General features: G+C 38.2%; 1 protein-coding gene across 7 annotated transcripts; it reads right to left on the bottom strand.

Moving 5' to 3' along the window:
* Positions 1-8279: 8279 nt before the first annotated feature.
* On the bottom strand, positions 8280-22514 carry LOC103480346 (uncharacterized). Of its 7 annotated transcripts, none has more exons than XM_017310271.1 (23): positions 22328-22514; positions 22163-22202; positions 21369-21444; positions 20655-20720; positions 20559-20591; positions 20403-20462; positions 20248-20322; positions 19021-19080; positions 18890-18949; positions 17139-17198; positions 16084-16152; positions 15934-15996; positions 15723-15806; positions 14646-14705; positions 14491-14544; positions 12533-12604; positions 12003-12080; positions 11654-11707; positions 10901-10978; positions 10769-10808; positions 10640-10685; positions 9430-9844; positions 8280-8896 (listed from the first exon to the last, which is right to left on the bottom strand). In XM_017310271.1, the coding sequence occupies exons 3-23, from the start codon at positions 21438-21440 to the stop codon at positions 8420-8422; spliced, it is 2076 nt and encodes a 691-aa protein (XP_017165760.1). In that variant the 5' UTR covers positions 21441-21444; positions 22163-22202; positions 22328-22514; the 3' UTR covers positions 8280-8419. The 7 variants fall into 7 exon arrangements, with proteins under 7 accessions (XP_017165760.1, XP_017165762.1, XP_008433457.2 ...); XM_017310273.1 differs by having other exon boundaries at positions 15723-15797; XM_008435235.2 differs by having other exon boundaries at positions 20430-20462.
* Between the last annotated feature and the right edge of the window lie 887 nt (positions 22515-23401).

Genomic DNA, 23401 nt, shown 5'->3' with positions numbered 1-23401 from the left:
CTGACTGATTATCATAGTCGACAGAACACCTGTGTTCTGCATAGACAGCACTCACACTCATACTCAACCCTTTAAATCTTTTCGGTTTTCCATAAGCTGTTGTATCCAGTTATTTCAAATGATGTTTTTTTTTTTTTAGCTTTGAATCTTTTGTTCATTTGATTTCTTCTGTTTTTTTTCATAATCAAAGTTTTCAGCTAATTCCAACATTTCTACTCAAAATAAGCATTATTCCTGCTAAGATTTATAATCAGAAATTTAGTAAATTTTTGGTAAAAGTTGAGGCATTAAAGAGTATTGTCAATTTGTACAGTTTTGTCAATTCTGTAAGATTTCAGTTTGTTCTATTTCCTATAGCTGACTTGAACTCATTCCATTGAGATCACACTCATGCTTGCACTGAAGATTGAGGATGAGTAGTTTCAGTGTACACCTGTTTTCTTTTTTTTTTTTTTTCAGCTAGATTGCTTGCACTCACTCTTAAACTTGATCTAGAATCATCAGTGAACTAAACCTGACCACGTGTGTGTGCTGTGGAAGGACACTGGAGTACAACACACATATTGTTTTCCCTGTCACCACATCATGAGCTGCAATAATGTTCATATGTAGGCAATATTTGAATGTAACAGTGATGTGTTCTAAATTTGCGAAGATGAATCAGCCCTAAAACTTTTACGAGAAACATTTTGGAAAAAAAAGGCGGATAGTCTGTTCTGGAAAAACTTCATCTTCTTACGAGTGGAATATTTTTTAATAGTGTGAAACTGGTGTTTTCTGATGCCGGTCCTTGGGAAAAACTGTGTTGCTTCTTTTACATGTTTTTCTGCTTCAAAATGCTTTGTTTATGTTGACAGATAGTTACAGTGCTTTTCCACAATCGGAAGACATGCTTGTTAGTTTATTCATTGCTTTAGGGAAGGCATATTAAGCACAGAGCAACACCTGAAGGCACAGGGTTGAGACATGCTTGACTAGCCAACTGCTTGCGAACTCTCTGTTCCCACCAACATTACAAATAAGTTCAGATTTCACTGTTTCTAATGAAATGTAATGAATCGTGGCAGCAGATAAAAAAAACAAACAAACTATAAACAATAAACAGTGAATCATTTTAAAAATCTAAATAAAGAATATTTAGAAGAAATATAACAAAGACTTGGGAGCAGTTTGACAGTTGGTATCCACATTTCGCTACTTCTTGCCAACTTCCAACCATTTTCCTCTGATAAAAAAATAGCCTATCTCAGTGTTTCTCAACCTTTTTTGTGCCAGCGCCCCCCCAGCCTTTATCCAGGTCCCTCACCGCCCCCCACCAAAGAATTTGCAGGCTACTTTGCACTGACCATTATTTTATCATTAATATTACTATCACTATTGTAGATGTTTAGATTTTATGCTTGTTTCTATATTTATCATCAAAAATAATTTCCCAGAGAACAAAAAAGTTACGTGAATAGAAATTATTTTTACAGGTGTCTACGAAAAATTTAATGAACATTCAAGATAAAATCGGAGGCCTAACAGCAGCCAATCAGAGTCGAAAAAAAATTCTTATTTTGTGCCATTTTCTAGTTGTTAAATCTTGCACAAAATGACCAGATAAAAGATGTTCAACATGCCAGTTTAAACTTTGATCTATTTGCAAAACGACTGAGCTCTGCAACATTAAAACATGGATAGAACTGTAACTACATTAATCATAGCTCTTCTTCTCTTCAGTGTTTGTCAGTTTCTGGTGGTGCAGCTCTGTGCTGCCTTCAGGAGAATCGGACATCAGAGTATCATCCATAAAACTTCACCCACGTGGCATTTATTGTGCAAACCAGAGCTTTCAGTGGAAAAACAAAAGTTCCAGGTCCTTTTAATACCATACAAATATGAGACAGAAACATGGATTATATCTTTATATAGACCTGTCTATTGATTTAAAGATTAATAGTTTTACTGGACAGAAATTACAAAGAACAAATCTGGTTCTTAATCAAATCCTAATGAGTAAAATTAAAAGTGGAGTCATCAGCCTCATGACATTAACACTGACATGAAAAATAATATTGAAGAAATAAATATATCAAATCTATTTAAAAACATAAGTGATAGGTTCTTTACTGTTATGGTCTGTAAGATATATTTATTCTCAGTACTAGATATGGTCTCAACAAACCCATGGCACGTCAACAATATTATTTTACCTTTTATCTGGGAATAGTGTCTGTTTATTCTTGCCATACTGTCCTCTGTATTAATTATTGCTCTAAAGGTCTTGCCATACCAGTTTATTCCTTTGTATTTACTTTAGTTTCTTAGTTTTGCATTTTGTTCTTCATTCATTTCCATTTAGTTTCATTTGATAAGTATTATCCTCTCCTGGTTTATTGCTATGTCCACTTTAGTTTCTTTCCTGTTGCTACATTTATTTTATCGTTTATTGACGCTCACCATGAGTAATCTCATCACCTTCTGCACCGCCTAATCAACAGGTTTGACAGGTTCAATGCACATCATGAGTTTTTCACTGTTCAGCGTCGGATTCTCTTTTTTAATGCCATAATTCACATCTAGTTCGTCGCTCCGTTTTATGTCCTGCTTCTCCTGTTTCAGAGTTTTGTGCAATGTGCGCGTCTTTTTTTTTTGTTTAAGCCCCTAAGGTGCAGGGCGGTCGGGAAGCGTATCGATGGGGAAAAGGCAGACTGACATAAACCTTTTAAAACAACGGAAACAATTTTGGCATTCTGGTTATTGAATAGTACTGTGTTGTTCTATCACACTGTTTCATACCACTTACAGCACCGGTGTTAACACTATAAAATGAACGCTCTGTAATCTTAACAAATTTAAATCAGTAATAATTTTTTGGTTAATGTCAGGTTGTCATAACAAAGACATTTTGAATAATGTCAACTTTGTATTAAAAGTGTCATAATTTACCGAATGACGTTTTATGACAACAGTCTTAAATATTCATGAAGGCTTATTCATGTTCATGACAGGAGTTATGTCATGTTATGACGATGTCATGTCAGTCTTATTCACACCCCTTCAAATAAAGTGTTACAAACTTTAGAAATACATTCTGCCTTAACTGGCCTTTTGAAGATGTTCGTGGTCTTGATGTGGCCCAAAACAAAAATGAGTTTGACAACCCTGCCTTAAAACATTGTTAAGCTTTTTTTTTATTCTCCCAACCAAACATTGTAATTCTACCTTGATCACCAACATGACACATGAGATTGAAAAACACTGTTGTCTTATTTGCACAAGGCTGGTCTGAATATCGTCTTAAACAAATATAAAATAGCGAACCTAAAACAACTTCTAGTTCCTCAGTCTGTCTCCAACTTATTTATGTAATTCTGCCATTCTTGCAGGTCATTCCATCAGATTGTTTGCAGATGAAGACTGTTTTTATTTCTCCACCCCATTCGCGCCCCCCATGTTGTCAAAGCAGTAACAAATTATGTCAGCGCTTGAAACTAAGCAACATTAGTGAAACTGGACAGACCTGCCGAACAGCAACCATTGACGCAGACGAGTGTCTCTCTGACAGGTTGCCTTTATTTCAAAACATTGGTTTGTGACATTCCTGCAATTCTTTATGTGTTCACTTTGTTCATGTCTCTGTGATGTGCTGTGAGAATGTTGACACCCTTGTCATAAAGCACAGTTTGGCTAAGATACAAAGTACATAAATGACTTCATCAGATCCGGGTTGGCTGCATCAAATCCTGCTAACGCTTGTATCAGCTGAGGGGGGACGGGGGGGACGGGGGGGGAATGTAGCAAATCAGTCAGCAGAAAACCTGCACACTTTTCCCTTGACCGGCAGATAATCGATAGGTCAAACACTTAAAAACTGGCTTTTGTGTGTATTCATTAAATATGTATAACTGAAAACTCCCTCTTCAGTAAACTGAAGCTAGCAGTATGTTCTCTATCGTATCCTCTTTCTTTACATAAAATTGATGGTTTTTTTGTGTTTTTTTTTTTTTTTATACCAGTTTCTTTTCAGGATTTTCTTTTTGTAAACATTTCAATAAAGAAAATGTGTTGATTTCCTCTTATTATCAGAAGATACACTATTTTGTTTTCAAGGGTTGAACTAAATGCAAGCTGAACTTTAAGGATGTCTGGGCTGAATTCTGGGTACTGACCACAGTATGTCTTATCTTGTGAAAATGACTTGTTCCAGATGTCTTATTCCAGATGCCCAGATGTTGAGCAAAAAGGACTTGTTCCATTCCTTTTTGCTCGAATCTCCTAAAACTACACATGGTGAGCATCCAAGACTTTGAAGAATTTAGTCCTGTCGTAGCAGGGAGAGGACACTTATGTGCAGGCGCAGTACCTGTGAGATACAGACGGGATACAGATGCAAGGAGAGGCAATGGGAGCGAAATGGAGAGTCTCACGCAGCTTTTGTTTCCTTTGTTGTTGCCTTGGAGTAAGGACCGTGAAAAGTCCCTGCACCTCTTGTTTTGCAACTGACAGGCGACAGCTGAAAGCACTCCATTGAAGGCGTGTATGCTTTTCTGGAGGGACATTTTTAGAATCTCCAACTCCCCATCTTTTTCCAAAGCGCACAGAAGACTCGGCAATATTTCCGAGTACGGGTTTAACATTTCTGAACCCGTACTGACCGATCTTCATAAATGTGTTGTCATGACAGTCTTATGACCAGCAGGTCTCTCACGCACGGTAAATTGTTTGCATGCTTTATTCCAAAGAATGCTGCGTCTGCATTCATGGCGAGAGGTGATGACTGACAATTAAAGGCTTTGGAGTAGAAAAAGTCACACCACGCCCTCAACACCAAGACTGACACGGAGCCAGGGCAATTTCTGGTACCACAGCTTTTGAAAGGCCAAAGCATACATGGTTCAAGCACTGTTTCACACTGAATTTTGGATCTGGTTGACTGGGCTTCCTGATCCAGCTTGTGTGTGTTACCGATGACACATAACAGAAGCATTGTCTGCTTGTCTCTCATCTTTATCTTTATCTTTTATTTATAAAAACAGTTAAAACAAAGAAGCCTGACTTAAAAGAAAGCCATTCTGATTTTAAAAACTGAAATGCATAAGAAACCAGTAAACTTTTGTCTGGAAGTTTTACGTACGCATCAGGTTTGACACTATGCTTCCTTTCTAAGAAGCAGTATTTATTTCTTTATATGGCCTATTGTTAATACAGTCTAGTTATTAAAAAGAACAAAATGTTGCCTTCATTTGTTACTTGTGATTGTACTCATCAGAATCACTCCATGGTTGTCACAAAAGTCGGAGTCCTCTCCCTCAGTCCAGAGCTGAGGCACTGCTTTGTCGGTCGTACTATTGACAAAGCCGTGGGTAAAAAACACAACCCTGTCCTAAAGACATTTGGCAAATGGAAAGTGTAACTATTCACTTCAGCACACACAAAGAATAAAGCAGTCGGAGGCTGACGACAAACAATGTGGATCACATAAATCAGTGAGTCCAACCTGCTTTAGCAGACATATCTCGTTCTTCATCGTGTTACCTGCCTCACACGTCAACGTGGGGCGTTTCTTGGCCCGGTGGTTGCTTTTATCAGTTCTCATCTATCTTGAGGGCACCTGGCACTTCGATTAGAGTGATGTTTATATTGTTTGGGTAATTCCGAAACATTGACTTCATTCTTCACACATTTAAAAAAAAAACTTTTCCAAAAGTATTTGTTGCAGTGACTGGGGTCATTGTCCTGTTGTTGAGGCCCAGTTGTTTGACTCACATCTGCTGTCAAGACAAGTCAGCTCACATTAGGTTTTTGAGATATTTTCATACACAGGCCGACAAGGTGGCTGAGGTATAGAGAAGTCTTGCCCCTGTGCTTATAAATGTGTAAAAGAGCCAAATGTTTCCGTTTGTTTGAAGCCATTTTAGAAATGTACAGTAAGCTGTCGCAGTTTTCATTTCAAATAGAAGAAATTTTAAAGATTTTAGGATCTAATTTTTCAGAAACTTTTGTGTTTTAGACTCTAAGATCTTCTAGTGTTTATATTTTAAATTTTATTCTGATGGGCCACAATTTACTCTCATCAGCTTACTACAATCTGAACATTTTTTTAAAGCACTGTTTAAATTGTAAAATTTTACCACGTGTTTTTGGTCTAGTTATAGCACATTTGTAGTAAGGCAAGACTTAACTTACAATTAACTTTTCAGCAAGATATAGGAGCTTGTTTTAAGTGAATAATTAATTGATACTGATGAAAAAGAACTAGTTTCACAGGCAGATTTTTTTCACTTGTAACAGTCTTGTTATAAGTGAAATAATCTGCCAGTGGAAGTAGTACATATTTAAATACATATTAAGGACTTGTTTAGTTAAAAATAATCTTACAAGTAACTTTTAGAACGTTATACAAGTTTGTTGTGTCTTATTTCAAGTGTACGAAGATATTTGTACTAGAAAGTAGACCAAAAATACTTTTTGTTTTTGCAGTGATAAATAATGACACTGGAGTTTAAATAAATGTTTTACTCTGTAGCAGATGTATTCAACTCATTTTAACAAGTTCCTTTATGATGTCTCTAATAAACGATATGAAATTAAAAGTGGATTCTTCAGTATTTTATGCAACTCCTACTGTAGTCATCATTGCCGGTGATGACAGTAATCTAAAGATACACATTTAATGTAATTTAAATTACAGGGCACTCGCCTTCCAAAGTTAATGAAATTTGTGCCCAACACACAAAAAAAGGCAGATTTGATTGAATTAATACCAGTCTAAAACTATATAAAAAAGTTTGTTCAGAGGTTCCTATTTTTTAGTTAAGACATGAAAGGCCATTCGCATGAAGAAGTGTCCACTTTGCCATGTAAACACCTTGAACAGGTCAGTGCAGATTCTTTCATTACTCACACCCACATGACCGAAAAAGTACCAAATGAGTTTTTCTGGAACTGGAACTTCCAATAAATTCTATTCTATTCCTTTTTACTATAACTTGTCTTCTATTCCACTGAAAGGCAGATTTTCAGCCTTTCAGTGGAACCCACTGCAAATGAAAACTTGATCTGAAATCTTAGTCTGATTAGATGAAGGAAAATGGAAAAATAATGTTTCCTTAATAAAAGACTGGATTTAGTTCTGAGTTATTACATGGGGTTTAACCGCAACACAACCACAAGTTTGAGGTTTCACTCAGCCACCACCGAAGATCAGATTTTGTATTTTTTTAAGTACAGTAGCTGAACTGCAGGTATTTGCAGTAAGCACCGAGATTGGGAAGGATAATCTGAGGTGTGAATATTTGATTGACATAAACACAAAGTTTTACTGTCTGACTCAGTCTGCTCCAACTACAGGAAAGAGTAACAGGAATGAGAAAAATAAATCCCCAAAGTGGCTTTTAAAGGAAATACCTGAATTCTGTTTGATGAGAAGGAAACTATAAAAAAAACAAAACAACATTCTGGATTATCGAGGCTGAGATTTTTTTGTGCAATTTTTTTCAGAAGTTTGAATTCTCACAGTGCCCATATAGATCTAACAGTCCAGAATCACATCTCTTTCCCTCAGCTTACATTCAGCCAGTCTCAGTGGAACAAAGTGTTGATTTTTAAACTTTTCCATTTGAACTTGACAAGTTGTAGCCTCCTTTTCCACCAACCAGAAAAGTCTGCTCTGTTACAGTGAAGAGTCATTTGACCAGGTCAGTCATCCACACTGGGTGGAGTTGTTGAGTGTACACCTCCTCTTCCATCTGGACTTAAGTGAGGGTTTTCCCTATAAAATGATCCGTTTTATGATGTTTTGAGTGATAAGTGTCACCTGGCTATTGGCACAAGGGCGCAAACTTTGTTTTTCCACATTTTTGCAACTAAAAACATTCCTTTTCTTTGGCTACGATACAAAACATCTCAGTGCCTGTAATTGCTCGTCATCATTGGCTGCATTTTAACTTCCTTTGTTCTATTGTTCCCAGTTTACCGTTCATGCTGGCAACATCTGTTAAGGTTTGGTTCCTGACAACATTTTTTTTCCCTCCAGACGTGCCTTGATAAGGCGGCCCTTCCACATTTTTTCAGGCCTTCATGCTGGCATTGTGGCGCGAGCACGCGGTGTTCATGCAGTGTTTACTGGAATATTCTCTGATCAAAACTGGCCTCCGCGTGTCTCTACTTCCTGGTTCCAGCTGTCCACGTTATGTCAATAAACATACAAAATACAAATAAAACACTTTGATTAAAGAGGAAAATGCACACATTTAGAATAATTACAATAAAACATTTTAGTCGAGTATATTTAAAAAGAAGCTAGTAAAATATTTTAGAAAAAAGTAACATCTTATCAGTAACGACAGGAAAAAAAAAAACTACCAAAACCATTTTAGTTTCTCTGTCTTCTTAAAACTGGGATGCTTCATTTTAAATACGCAGCCACCACCCCTCAATCTTCAAGTTCAATAAACTTCTTCAGGTCAGACTTCAACATCTCCTCATCCTCCTCCTCAACCTCCACCTCTATCCCATCCATAGTTTTTTGCAGCTCTTCTTTGATTCGGTTTAGCTCCAGCAACCCGTCCTGCAGGTCCTTGCACACCTCTCGGATCTTAGCGGCGAACTCGGTCTTGGCGCCCTTTTTCAGCTCCATGGAATCCTTCGCCAGGAAGAACACGTCCAGGGCCAGGAAGAGGCCCGACATGACCCCTGTGGTGACGCTCATCACCTGCGCGGCTTTAGCAGCGCCGCCGGCGACGTTCAGAACCTGGACGGTGCTGATCAGGCTCTCTGTGTTGATGACCAAAGCCTTCCCAGCCCGACCGCCCTCCTTCATTACATGTTTGACGTTCTGGTTCAGGTGCTTCTTTGAGATGCTCTCGGCGTACTTCTCGAAGTTCCACTCCTCGAGCGTCTCCATCCCTTCCTAAGAAGATGGCAAGTTAAGCTTTAAGGAATCAGCATCTGACACACATTTCTAAACAACCGACACCAAGAAATCACACAAAAATAAAAACTAATGTACTTGGGCAACTGTGTGTCAAAATAAAGTACATTTACGCCAAAAAAAAACCTTGAATGTAGAGATCTCAAATTTTCTAGAAAAAAAACTCAGAACACAAGATGAAAGTGAACTGTTTTAATTAAGAACATTTTTCAAAAGTTAAAAATGATCAACTTTTAAAACAAGAAAAATGTTTTTTAATTTCTGCCAAAAAAAAAGAAGAAATTCTAGGAAAAACTTGGAAATGTCTGAGTTTCAAAAGTTGAACATTTTTGACTTAAAAAAAAAAGTTCTTAATTTAAAAAAGTTTAACATTTTCAGCTTTTGGAAATGTTCCGAGTTTTTTTCTAGAAAATCTTGAGTATTTTTTTGGGTGGGAATTTACTCTTTATCCAGGATGGCCCCAATACTCATTCTAATCTACTCCAACGTCTAGAATGTGTGCACATTCTGACCTGTAAGAACTCCAAGCAGTCCTTGATGTCCTTAATTTCATCCTGGTAGTCTTGGATCATCTTCTCCACCTTCTTGCGGTCGGTCTTTGAATGCAACGTGTCCGTGATGTTGGCCGAGGCAGACGTCACGCCGCCCGCCGTGGCGATGCCGATGCCCACCGCTGTGACGATGAGCGACGTCCCCGCCGTGAAGGGCGCCAGAATGAGCCCGGTGATGGTGGTGACTGACCCGGCGACGCTGGCCACCCCGCCGCCCACGCTGGCCGTCACCGTCTTCTTGTGGAAGTTGTCTGCCAAGTCGGCCAAGGAGAGGAGCTCCAGGATTCGCTGCTGGAGGGAGGCGCCGCGCTGGTTGAAAAAGCGAACGAAAAGGCGCGCGGCCATGAAGACTCGGTCGGCGGCTTGTTCCACCACTCTAATCAACACAACAGAACGAAAAAAAAGGTTAAAAAAATGGCAACTACAAATATGCATATTATGACTATTTCTTAAGTTTTGTATGGTTGAATTTAAGGATATGCTAATGGATGCCAAGAATCAGCTTTGCCACAGCATTCTGTGGATTTGTTTAATCAAAATAATGTAATACTTCAAAGTTTTTAGTGGTTTCCCATCTTTATAGTGACCATTAGTCACTATAAGGTGTTTCTCATTGTGGGAGAGAAACACTGGTCAACATGATGTTGTGCTGTACTGTTTATTCGTATCATATTGTCTGGAGTTATGTGTCCTTACCTTCGTAGAGGGTTAGGTTGTTGGTTTTTTTAAGTCTAATCTCAACTATTTACAGCATCTTATTCATTCTTGTATTTTTTTTTACCTGGCCATGAGACTACAAATAGCCTTTTGGCTAGCTGACATTTTATAGCTCATGAATTGTCATGTGTTTAATTAAACTGTCCCCTTTCACATGCATCAAATGAAATTAAGTGTCATTATGTTCCAAGCAAAGGTACTAAATACAGCTCTGACACACACACACACTGGATTGGGACTCTCCATATAAACAGATGCCTAATTTGAAATGTATGATCATCAATGGAGATGATTAGAAAAATAAAGCAATAGACACAGCTATAGAAGAAACCATACAATGAGAAAATTTAAATCGCAGTTCAAACAAGTATCGTCTTAAATTAGCAATTTCTTGCTCTTCATTTTAAATCATAAGCTCAAAGAAAAATCCAACATGCTCATTTGTTTTACATACTCTTCAGCATCATCATTCTGGTTCGCTTCATTCCACTCATCCCATCCTTGGAGTCAGAGAAGACAAAAAAAAAGTTACCTTTATAAAGTTTCAGCTGCAGTGAACAAAAACTACTGAGAGCAAAGTTACCTTCAGCAGTTTTCCACCATGAGAGGAGGCCTTCCTCATCCTGCAAATACATTTTTTTGTTTTTGTTTTTCAGGATGCGTCTGGCTACTCAAATATAATTCATTAAGCGTAGATCAAAAGAAACAGGCGTACATCCAGAGGGTCCAGTTGTGTTCCTTCACCAGGTACTGGTACTTCAGCCAGCTGTAGTGTTTGAACCTCGATGTCCTCCTACAGCAAGGATAACGTATTTTAGTTAACTTAAAAAAATTAAAATAAAATAAAAATCACAGACGGCATCAAAAAGATTCAAATGTCAAATTCAGAAATGACATATCTTAGTAAAATTGCCTCTATAGTGAACTCATGTTATGTTATCATGTCAGCTCTTATCAGATGATTGCAGGGTTCGCCCTGTTAATAGCAACCTAAATGTAAACGTATTGATCTACTTTCCTGTCCTAATCTGATCTTGGAGAGTCTTTATTCCAGAAAGTTTTCTCCTTATTTATGCATTTAGAATTCAGTTGACTTTTGTTTATTTACATGTCTTTTTGTGGCAATTTACAAAAAAAAAAAAAAAACAGTACAGTACGTTTTAGTAATCAAAGTAGTTTAAAAAGTTTCTATTTAAAGGAAACCCAGAATATTGCGTACTGCAAAAATAAAATCTTATCAAGTCATTTTGGTCAAGTTTCTAGTGCAAATATGTTTTGTTGTCTTTTTTTCCAACTTCCAAGTAACTTTTCAGTAAGATATAGCAGCTTGTTTTAAATAAATTATTTCTTAAAGAAAAAATACTAGTTCCACTGGAAGATTTGTTTCCCAACTTCAATGTTGATTTGTTTGTTTAAAGTTTCTAAAATGTTGCTAAGGTGGCCAGAAATTTATACACATCAACTTTACCTTGGATCCAGACCCAAAAAACGATTTGGGAAGAATTCTTTTGATAATGAAAGTCTGAAAGACAAAGACACATTCAAATGTTACTTTCACAACTAGGTCCTGTGCTGCGGTGCGTCCAGTGAGTGTTAATAATGGCAGTGAAGATTCAGCTTGACAAAATCCAAACAGTCCCCACTGCTGTGTTAATCTTGAAATGACATGAAACATATCCTATTATTATTATTCCCAGTGTTAAGATGTTTTTCCAGATAATCTAAAGAGAACGACATGGTAGGAAAAAAAAAACAAATACCACCATTACAAAAACTGGGGTTTTCATAAAGATTGGGTGATGTTTATGGTGACCAACCTCAGTCTTTTTCCTTGAGATCTCTGTTGGCTGGTTTCCCACCTCAGGCGTGGTGTCGGCGTCTGTGTACCAAATAGTCTGGAGAGGGCAATGGATTAGTTTGTAACTCGGGTCAATTTAAAATAAGTATATATACAATGATTTTTTTTTGTAATTGATTTTATTGTATTCTCTAAATAAGGGACCTTCAACTCTAGACCTCGAGTCAAAAACACCCGATATAAATCAACTCAGGCAAAGGCATCATTGAGTTACCTGAGGGAATGAACATTCTATCAAAGGGAAACTATTTTCCCCAAAAGACTGAGGAGATATCTACACACTCTTGTCAAAAACTGATAAAAAAAAAAAAAAAATACACCACTATCAAATAACATTGCTTCCAGTAAGTCAACACCACCACCATGTGATTTTTACCCAGTCACATGCTTAGCATTGTTGTAGCGAGACATCAGACTTCTATTTTTACATCTGAATCTATGACGGATGACAAGTCACCCACTATAACGAACATGTACGTCATAACTTACATGTCTCTCTATAGCGCTGTCGTCCAGACTTTCAGAGCTGCTGGAGTTCTCACTGTGTACAGCTCGCTCGACCTGATGAGTCAGAGTGAAATACTGAGTCAACATCAGCTCCATTAGTTAAACAGAACAAACTACACACAATATCGATGGAGGGGATTCTAATGTAGTAAATGAAAGCCATTTTTGGTATACAGGTACAGCTCAAAAAAAGTCAGCTCTCTCCTTTCAGAAAGCAAATATGTGTTGCATCTGGATTCAATATGTTTAGTGAAATATTTAAAGCCTTTATTATAGCTTACAGGATGATGGAAATCCAAAATTTGGTGTCTCATATAATAGCCAATTTCAAAGCCACCAAAAGGTAAAGTATTAATGATTTAGTTTCAAGTGCAAATATCTTAGTCTACTCAAAATGAGACACCATTAACTACTAAGTGACTTTTCAGCAGGATATAGAAGCTTTTATTAAGTCAACAATTCTTCATATTGATGAAAAAGTACTAGTTCCACTGGCAGATTATTTCACTTATAGCTAGTACTTTACCATCAATACTAAGGAATCAATGACTTAAAACAAGTTCCTATATCTTGCTGAAAAGTTACTAGCAAGTTAGTTTTGTCTCATTTCAAGTGTGATAAGATATTTCACTAGAAACTAGACCAAAAATACTCAGTAAGATTTTGTGTTTTTGCAGTGAATGAGTCAATGTTATGGTCATATTATGGGGTACATGATAAACGGGAAGACTGCTGACTGGACAGATGTCCTGAAGACAGCCATAGACGCCCTCCACAAAGGAAGGTAAGTCACAAACAGACATGGCAAAAGAGGGGCGCATTCAATCTGCAAGATCCAAACATTCACCGAGCGTTGAATGGAAGTGAGACTTATGGTCAGAAATGTGAACAAGCATTAGTAATCAAGAATCTGGGGCAACTTCAGAAGGAGTGGACTGAGGATGCGGTCACCGCATCAGTCGAGCAGGGCTACTGGTGTCTTACTTGGGCTGAGGAGAAAGAAAAAAAAAAAACTACTGTTGCTCAATCATTCAAAGTTATCTATTCAGATGAACTTAAAGTTTCTATTTTGTTTGGTAAACATTATCACAAAGCTGAGAGGAAGAGTGAAGAGTTATGGAAAATCCACTTTGCTTGAGGTCCAGTGTGAAGTTTCCACAGTCAGTGATAGTATCTGCTGGTGTTGGTTCACTGGGTTTTCTGAAATGTACAGCAAACACAGCCGTCTCCCAGGAAGTTTTAAAGCCTTTTTGTGTTTCCTCATGCTGTAAAATCTTAGCTTTCCAGCAGGAATTGGCACCCGTCCAGACTGCCAAAGGTGTCAAAAGCAGATCCAATAACTGTTCTGAATTGGCACACAATGTGACCTGGCCTTCAGAAGACGATGAGAAACACCAGACCAAAAATGAAGATGACCTATCAAAGCACCTTTGGCCTTTATTCCATCTCAGCATCGCCACAGGCTGATTGCCTTAATGCAACGCCACATTGATAAAGTAATTTATTGCAAAAGGAGCCCTTAATCACGTATTAAGTGCACAAAAATCACCTTTTTAGAGGCTTAATATTTCTGTTTAAAGCTTTTTTTTATTGAAACTTTTCTGGGAAATTTAAATTTGATTAATAATTCCTGATTTTCATTAACTTCACACCATAATCAAAATTATAAAAAAAAAAAAAAGGCTTTACATTTTTACACCATGTTTAATAACTCTATACACCAGCTTCACTTTATGAAGCAACAATAAAAAATACTGAACTTTGACGACAGACAAATTCTTTGAGGTGCACCTGTACGTGGATTCAACTTTCCAACAATGACACACAAAGAAAACTTAATGCGTTAAAGAGCTTCATGAGGTCATAACAAAACAGCTCATGACTGCTGAACCTTTTATACTAAGTTAAATGTTATTTGTTGCTTTCTCCGCTATACTTACCTCAGTCACATTAGAAGGAACAGATGAGTCATTCTCACAAGAGTCATATGTTACCTGTATCAACAAGTCAGTGAAAAGTTCAATAAGGTTAAAAATGTCAGGTTTATAGCTTGTGAAAACGGGTTCTTCTGATGTGAAGTTGATTAAATCTTTACCTGTGTGCGTGACTTGAAGGGGTTTACTTCCTGCATCATCCCTTTAAACATCCCGGGATTCTACAATAAAAACATAAAAAGATACTGCATAAAAGAAACAGATCTTCTCCCAAGTTTTAAAATCACGTCCTTTGGCACCACCTAGTGGTTATGCCAAGAATGACACTGATAATACTCGTCAAAGTCGAAACCCAACTTATTAGTTTCCCCCTAATATGCCTCGACTATAGTCACCAGGTTACAGATACACATTAATATGTTATAAAAGCACAAGGTAGAATATTCTTTTTAAAAGGTTTTATCGGCTCTACTGGCCTTTATTTGATAGTTAGTTGACAGGAAAGTGGGTAATGAGAGAAGTGGAAGACATGCAGCAAAGGTCGCCAGGCTGGGAATCGAACCTGCGACGGCCACGTCGAGGACTGAGGCCTCCATATGTGGACTGTGCTTAACCCCTGCGCCATCACAGCACACCCAGTAGAGTATTCTTAATAACAAAATTCAAATAAATTAAACTTATATGGTGTGATTACATAGGGACTTTTTAAGTATTTATTCCTATATTGTTATGATTATGGCTTAAATCTAATCAAACAACAGAGCATCTTCATTTCATTGTTTTAGGTTTTTATTAGTTTTCTGTATTATTGAAACTTCCTGAATATCTGAATTTTGGGTTTTCATTAACTGTAAGCCATAATAATCAAGATTAACAGAAACAAACACTTAATGTCTAAATGATGAGGTCCACATTTAAAGTTGAATGACTGAAATTTTCAATTATATTTCAGTTCATTGATTTGCACCTGTAAATACATCCAGGCAGTTTCAACAAGTCGTAGTTTGAAATCATTACATTGTCCGCCATCTTGTGGTAACTACAAGTATTACACCAATAGTGTGACGCTCTATGTAAATCAGAACAGAAGTTTTCTCCCAATGAACTTTTATAGAGAAGATTTGCCATTTTAGAGTTTTGTCTAACCCTCTAGTTCAGCCCGTTTGCGTCACTTTTATGCCAGGAAATATGTGTATTTAAGGTGCAGATCTAAATAAACCTTAGTTCTTTGCACCAACCTGCTTCTCTGGCACATTGTTGTCCGTTAGACTTCCAGAGGAAGAGGAGTTGTCACTGCGTAGAGACCGAGTGTCCTGAAGGGGCTGAAATGAAAGCCAGAGAAAAGCAAACAAAGCATGTGGAGAAATTGTGTGTAAACAAGTTTCCAAATGTCCCCCTGGGTTTCCTAGACAGCCAGACACTACATATCAGGACTTTTAAAAAAAATACCTTAGGCTGGGAGGATTTGAATGGGTTGACTTTCTGAAACATGCTTGACATCACGCCTGGATTCTAAGTGATGAAGCATTAGAACCAGATTAGGATCGAACCTCAGCACAAACGGGTTATCTGGAAAAGACGGGAGAGAATGCAGCTTACCCGTTTGTCTTGAAGGTGTCTGTCAGACTCCTGTGTGTTTGCAGGGTCACCTTGAGCATCGCTTTTGGGCTTTAAACACAAATGAGAAAAGAAATTAGGTACTTTAGTGCAAATGCCTCACAGAAATCTTGGTTTCAGTCAAGATGAGAAATTTCTAGCTGTTACGCTAGCAAAAGTGTTTTCACCACTGAACTTTGTCCACATTTGTGATGTGGAAAAGACACAGTTTAATAGATTTTATTGGGTTTAGGTGATAGGTCAGCACAAAGCACTGCATAGATGTGAAATTTTAGGAAAGGGATTCATGGTTTCACAAAAAAAAAAAAAAAAGTTCAGCCCTCTTTACTGCGATTCCACCAAATACAGTCCACTGTAACCAACTAGAGAGGTTTACAGCTCAGGTAGGAATTGTGAACTCCATAAATCACTAAATAAGTGGCTGAAAGAAATTTTGTAAGAATTCCTACTTTCAGTTTACACACACGCGCGCACACACACACACACACACACACACACACACACACACACACACACACACACACACACCACTCACTTCCATGGCTATATAAACCTTATGAGCCAGTTTAGATTTCACTTCATCCGACAGGTTGCCAATGCACCTCACAGATGCAAACCGACATCCCCTACCTAGGTAGACTGTAGAGAACAGCCTGGCAGAATAAAACCGTTTTAATACAAGTCAAAACATTAAGTCTAAAACCTATAAACTCTGTTGTAAACAGGAGCACAGGACGTCAACATGAACATTTCAAAATAAGACTAAGTGAACACAAACATACTATGCTACCAATATCCTTCGTACTGCTTCTCAAGAGTTACTCATAAAGAAAGTGAAATAAATGGAACAGCCCTGAGGAGCACCTACACTAATGGGCTGCAGGTTTGTGAATAAAAGGGGGCGAAAACAAAACACTGAATGACAAAATGATAGACAAGTTCAATTTAGAAGTTATCAGACAAGGTACAAGTGTATCTAGAAAGAGTAGAAACATGAACATCTTTCCAGGATGCAAACAAACTGAACTAGTCAATACCTGTGCTGAAGCCTTGAAGGGATTCACTTTCTGTATGGCTCCTTTGAACATACCAGGGCTCTGCAACACAAACAGAGCAGCCAAAGACAAACTAGCCAACATCTTCCAGGAATCTCATCATCAAGAAAGCAGCATCTGTTGGAGATATTTTATTAGCTCGACACAATCAGCACTTTGTTTAGGCAACATCAAGTTTCAAAATGTCTCAGTCAGCTGCTTTGATTTGCCAATAATTTAGGCAGAGCCATGCAACCTGGGGCAGAATTAGTCGCCCATCCGCCTTTACATTTAGTTTAATTTATCAGTAACCTCAAATGAATTCCAAGAAATTTAATAACTGGAAGTTGCACATTTCAGTGAAACCACGCAGTGTGATCATGGTAAGACTTATTCACCGACTCAGTAGGCATTCGTTTTTAATTTTGGCCTTTAACGATGACTTCTAAAACTGGTTTTATCTCTTGAATCGTTCTACATTTTGCAACTTTATAAGCACAAAATACAAATTATCGATGGTTTTCTCAGTGAGAGTGGAGGGATGGGAGATATCTGCTGAGCCGTTTATGGTCGTCCTAGAAAGTGGACCTCGTCCCTAGTCAAGTTTTTTTAGGCCTCTAACAGGTTTTACTCAGACACTGAAGAGCCTTCCTGTCTGTTTATCAAATACATCTCTACAGCCAGATATTTCCACTTAGTTTACAGGGTAAACAAGGTGAACACAGACTACCCTGCAAAACAGGGTGATGTGCATTACTAGTTTGGTTTTTCAACACACACAACGTTTTGCATGTAGCCCGAGAAGGTTAATGTTGACCTCCTTCGACAACAGCACCTTCTTCAACATTTGCAGTGCCAAACATGTAAGACACACGGTAACATGCACCTGTCTCTTTAAACAATTCATTTTTTCAGAACAGCTTGAGGCTAGAGACTCTGTTCCTACGTGACTGGAATCCAGTTCACAACGCCATGTTTACGAAGACATGGATGAGTGAGTCTGGTGTGGAAGAACCTGACTGACCCCTATACAGCCCAGATCTCAATCCAATAGAACACCTTTCCGGATGAATTGGAGCTGATAATGCAAGGCAGTCTTTCTCATCCAGCATCAGTGTCTGATCACACATATCTGATTCTGAAAGAAAGAGTCAGAATACTAATGAAACTCAACCTTAAACTTTCCCAGAAGAGTTGAAGCAGAGGGTGGGCAGGCATTGTATTAAACCTTAGTTATTGAGAATAGGACACAACTTGCTATAAAACAGAGTTTTAAAATCACAAATAATTGTACTTTGCATGGTGGACTCCACTCTGTAGACTCATATCTACTGTGACGTCTCCCAGTCAAATACAAAGAAGGCGGAAGTTGTTTGGCTCCAACAGCGAATTTTATCCAATAAAAGCACTATTTAACAAAACATTATTAAAAACCAACATTGACATTTGGTTTTACAAGAAGGGTGAACTATATGTTTATTGAGTTAGACCTTTAGTCTTATTTGGACCAGACTGTTTAAGGAAAAGTAAGCTCCCAAACGTCTCACTGGTTAATATGCAGGAGGAACAAATAGGGCATAACATCTCTTTTGAAAGAAATAAAGCTGTTCAAAAGGAACAAAAGAAAAGCTATAGCTCCCAGCCAGAGTTAGAAATGGGTGTGATTCTAAATAGGATGTGGGAAATAGGATGTGGGAAAAGAAACAAAGACCTGAAACAAAGGACTTTGGGTTAAGTTTCAGTAACTTCCCTACCTGAGATGAGTCTGGGCTCCTTTCTTTTTCAAGTGAGCCTGAGGGTGGAGTTTTAGGCCCCTGTGTGAGAGAGCAAGCTCAGTGGAAACTTTGCTGTCTGACACAGATCAGAAAGACAGGACTGTAGTTACCTGGGAGGTGGACTTGAACGGGTTCACTTTCTGCACGACTCCTTTTAGCATCCCAGGGTTCTGGAACAGAAGTGACATGGGCATTTCCCCATCTACCATGAAACTTCACACACAAAGCTGTTCTGATTGGCCCAACAAGCTGTGTTGTATAACACTTAACCTCTGGCGCATACATTTTTGTTCTCAACTAGAAAACTGAGGACAGGTGACGTCTATTTAGAAAGGTCAAATATATTTTAAACTAGGAAACCTTGAAGTCTTAAAATTATGAAGCAAGTAACAATCTGCCTTGTCATTGTTTTTTTTTTATAAACATGGAATTTAAATACACATTTTTCAAAAACCAAGACAGTGCAGGATATACTGTGTGTGCCATTGTGTTTTACATAAAAATGGATTGCTTTGAGAAAAACAAAATACACACACACACACATATATATATATATATATATATATATATATATATAAATATAAAAAAGGTAAATGGGTCATCCACCAGGACTGTGCAACCATTCAAATCTTGGCAACAAGGAACTACCATAGGCTGAGATACAGGGATGAAAGTCAATTTCATCCCTGCCTGCAAAGCAGTTATTGGTTGCAATGTTGCACATTATTATCACAATAAATCCCTCATAATATTGTGTTAACACATTTAAGTTCATGTTGTCCACCCCTAGTGCTCAATTTCTTTAATTAAGAAAATAAGTAAAATGACACCCCAACTATTGAAATGATATATCCACATTGCTAAATGAAAATAGAATGAAAATAAATGAACAACAACAAAAAAATAGAGCTGGCAGTTTGTTAAAGTATAAGTTCAATATTTTCCAGGATCCACCTATTTGTAAATTAAAAATTGCATCCATGCCATTTCACTAAATCACAAGTCAGTATATTATTTTACAGGTTAGGATTTTTTCATCCGTTTTGTGCCTTTTCTTTATGCCAGTCTTATGACAGTATTGTTCCATCTCAAGGAAGTTGGAGTCGAGACATTCTTCCAAAAGATACCTAGTTAGTGCAAATCCTATTTATTTTTTAGTCACCCATTTCTGAAAAGGTTCAATTAGAAGAGGCTTATTGGTGACACAATGATAAGATCTCCAGTTTTCTGATATTGATTTGAATTGAAATGAACCTGACCGAGTTAGTAGCCTGCGTTCATGAGGAACATAGATCCTCCTGCCATTCAGCGAGACAAACAAAACAATCCTCACTTACCTGTGTGGAGTCTGTTGCCTGTTCTGACGATTCAGAGGAAGAAGTTTGGCTGACATTCAAAGACGAAGAGGTCGCCTAAGTAGAAGAAACAAGTCAAAGTTATGCAAGCCAGAGAGCTATTGGTTACTCATTAAATGAAACCTTTGTTTTTCTACCTGTAGCGATGACTTGAAGGGACTGACCTTCTGCACAACCCCCATCACTCCTGCCTTCTGCTGCTCCCAAAGGAAACACAACAAAACCTTCATGAATTAAAGCAAACAGAGCTTACCGATCCTCAATTAGAGGCTAACAGATGAATGATATCGCACGTTTGTCTTTGGGTCAAGATCATTTGTGTTTTCCTAGAAGAAATAAGGGTTGTAAGTTCACTGATATCATATTTACAATCAAGTTTGAACATTTACCTTTAGGGCTGCATTTGATTCAGGATCCTCCGTTTTGAGGCCGTGTTTGACGGGGTTGTCCAGCTCCTAGTAATGCATAAAAAGCCTGTCAGGCTTCGTCAGGAAGTTATTGTTACAAGTCATATGGTGAGAAGCTAATCCTGGGTTTGATAAAAAGGTGTCACAATACTTTACAGACAAGTCAGGGTACCTATGCTAAACCTTCCTCTCCTCTCCAACGGTGCCAACAATGGGCAACAGATAAAAGTAGCCTGATCTGATGACCCACATTTGCTTTAGGGCATGTGGATGGTGAGGTTCATGTGTGTTGCTAGGGAACACAAAGTACCAGGATGCACTATGGGGTGTAAGCAAGAAATCAGAAACCATATGATGGATGATTTAAGGAAAGTTCGGGTAGGAAATTCAGATGCTGCTATCCAATCAACCAGTTATACCCTTCATGGAAAGAATCACAAATCTGAGAATAAATGTAGAATGGCACATGAATGAAAGAACACAACATAAAATTTAAAGTAAAAAAAGAAAATAGAAGGGTTTTGTTGATCATGCAACATCAGCTTAAAAGGATCTGCTAACCGAGGTCAAATACCACACCACACCTTCCGGGATCTTTGCAGCCCTTCCTGGCACCATTACGTAGTAGTCATAATGTTACGCCCGATTGTTTCATGCAAGAACAAGCACATAAGTTATTGCCCTGCATTTTCTGACCTCTTTGGTGGGTCTTGGAGGAACCACAGGAGTCTGGGCAGGTGACCCCTTGTCTCTTCTGAACATGTTCATGGTGCTGTAAGCAGAGGTGAGTAGTAACCAGTTACATTTACTTGAACATTTTACTTTTAGGTGTAGATTTTACTCTTACTTGAATAATGTTAGCAGGAGGTATCACTTGACTTATTTGAAGAAAGTAAACTGTCGGGCTAATCTACCTGCTGTAAGTTACTTCACTGAATCAAGAGCAAACATGTTATGGAAAAATACAGCAGGTACAGACACCTACAGTTTGCTCAAATGAGTAGATAGATATTGTAGTTAAAGGAAATTGATTTAGAAGTTTGTTTCTTGTGCTTGAAATGTGTTATTTTGCCATTCATTGACATTTTTCGTTTTCCATTTTAGGTTTTAAAATATCAGGATTTGCATATAGCTGTACCTTTTTGTCTGATAACATTTTAAAATATTAAAACGGAGGTAACTCAATACTCCAGTGGCGTTTTTGCCATTTTTTTTTCTACCTGCCTAGAGCTGTAAGCCTGGCACGATGGGCTCAAAATAAATCACTACAGCAAATACAGTTTGTCCTTCCGGCTTCCTGTTCATGACAGACACATTTACATGCACTCAGACTTATTACATTTAAAACTAGAAACAGAAACTGCCTGTGAAAGTTTCGTGAGGAGCGTGACGTAGAGGCCAACAGTCTAGCTGACTGATGATGTCACGTTGCAACTTTCTGCTAATGAAAACAAAAAGGAAACAGCTTTTTAAACTGTATACAACGTCACCTTTTCTTCTTTTAAATCCGCAACCTGCTTTCGCAGCGACCTTTACATGACATCCAACGGAATGCGGGGCAACATAGACACAAAACAGAGCGAAAAGAGCCTGCGTAAGCCGTGCAGTCAGACAATAAGTCAATAAAACAAAAACAAAAACAAAACAACACGAACCAGTTGTTGAACTTTCCCAGCTCAGCCCTTCACTTCCTTTTCCATCCTCGCCGAGCAAATGAAGGAGACAAACCGATTGGACCAAAAATAATGAGGTGGACCCAAACAGGAGTCACATTACAGTCTGAAGACAGTATAACGTTTTAGCTGCATGACGGTAAACAATGGGCTGACTGTGAGCGAGTCACCACGCCCACTCAGCTGTGGAGAGCTCGCGGCGGTTTTAAAGAGAATCACCTGTAGGGGGCGTGGCTTATCGTCTGCCGCGTGGGTTTGTCTTTTATCGTTTGTCAGAATGATAAATATTGCATAGCTGTGAAGTGCCACGAAAAGGGCAAAGAGTTTGAATTAAAAAGTGAAAACGTCAAAGGTGGCGTTTATTTGCCTCCTTATCAGCCATTACTGTATACTCCAATGAGAATTGCCAGTTTGCGTGTCAAGGTGGTTATTGCTTATTGTTATTTGCAAAATAATCTCTAAAACAATCCCGTTTTAGCTCTGGTGTTAAGCTAATTTTCCACTAGATGCTAGCCCTAAGTCACTTGCAGCTTCAGAACATGTTTACTTGCAAGATTGTCCTAGTTTTATGTGTGTGTGTGTGTGTGTGTGTGAGTTTTCAGCCATTTTTCCCATCAGCTGTGACCAACTTTAATTTGCAAGAAAATATACAAAAAAAACCCAGAGCATGATGCTGCCACCACCAACTCTCAACATGGGGAAGGTGCATCCATAAAACAATTACGCTTCTTTCACACATCTTCACCAAGCAGCTGAGAGATTTAATTACACACAGATTGGCTCCATTTTGTAAGTGTAAATCAGTGTTTCTCAACCCTGGTCCTCACCACCCCCCTCCTCTGCATGTTTTAGATGAGCCTCCTTTCCAGAACAGCTGATTCAAATGATTGCATAACCATCAAGTACTGCAGAAGCCTCTTAATCACCCAGAGATACAATTCAGGTGTGTGGCAGAAGGGAAATACCTAAAACATGCAGTACAGGGGGGCAGTGAGGACCAGGGTTGAGAAACACTGGTCTAAATGTTGCACTGGATTTTAAAGGAGATTGAAGGCA

Source organism: Poecilia reticulata, linkage group LG18, assembly GCF_000633615.1.
Source record: "Poecilia reticulata strain Guanapo linkage group LG18, Guppy_female_1.0+MT, whole genome shotgun sequence".
Lineage (NCBI taxonomy): Eukaryota > Metazoa > Chordata > Actinopteri > Cyprinodontiformes > Poeciliidae > Poecilia > Poecilia reticulata.
Note: the sequence above shows the minus strand (reverse complement) of the source record. Positions and strands in the feature narration are given on the sequence as shown.

Bases quoted from the DNA above. Each gene is read 5' to 3' on its own strand.
- LOC103480346 (XM_017310271.1), bottom strand. From the start codon at position 21,440: ATGAACATGTTCAGAAGAGACAAGGGGTCACCTGCCCAGACTCCTGTG. The intron at 20,592-20,654 runs GTAAATGTTCAA...TATTTCTTCTAG, and splicing joins AATCAAATGCAGCCCTAAAG to GAAAACACAAATGATCTTGA. The intron at 10,979-11,653 runs GTAAAGTTGATG...TCCTTGCTGTAG, and splicing joins TTTTTGGGTCTGGATCCAAG to GAGGACATCGAGGTTCAAAC.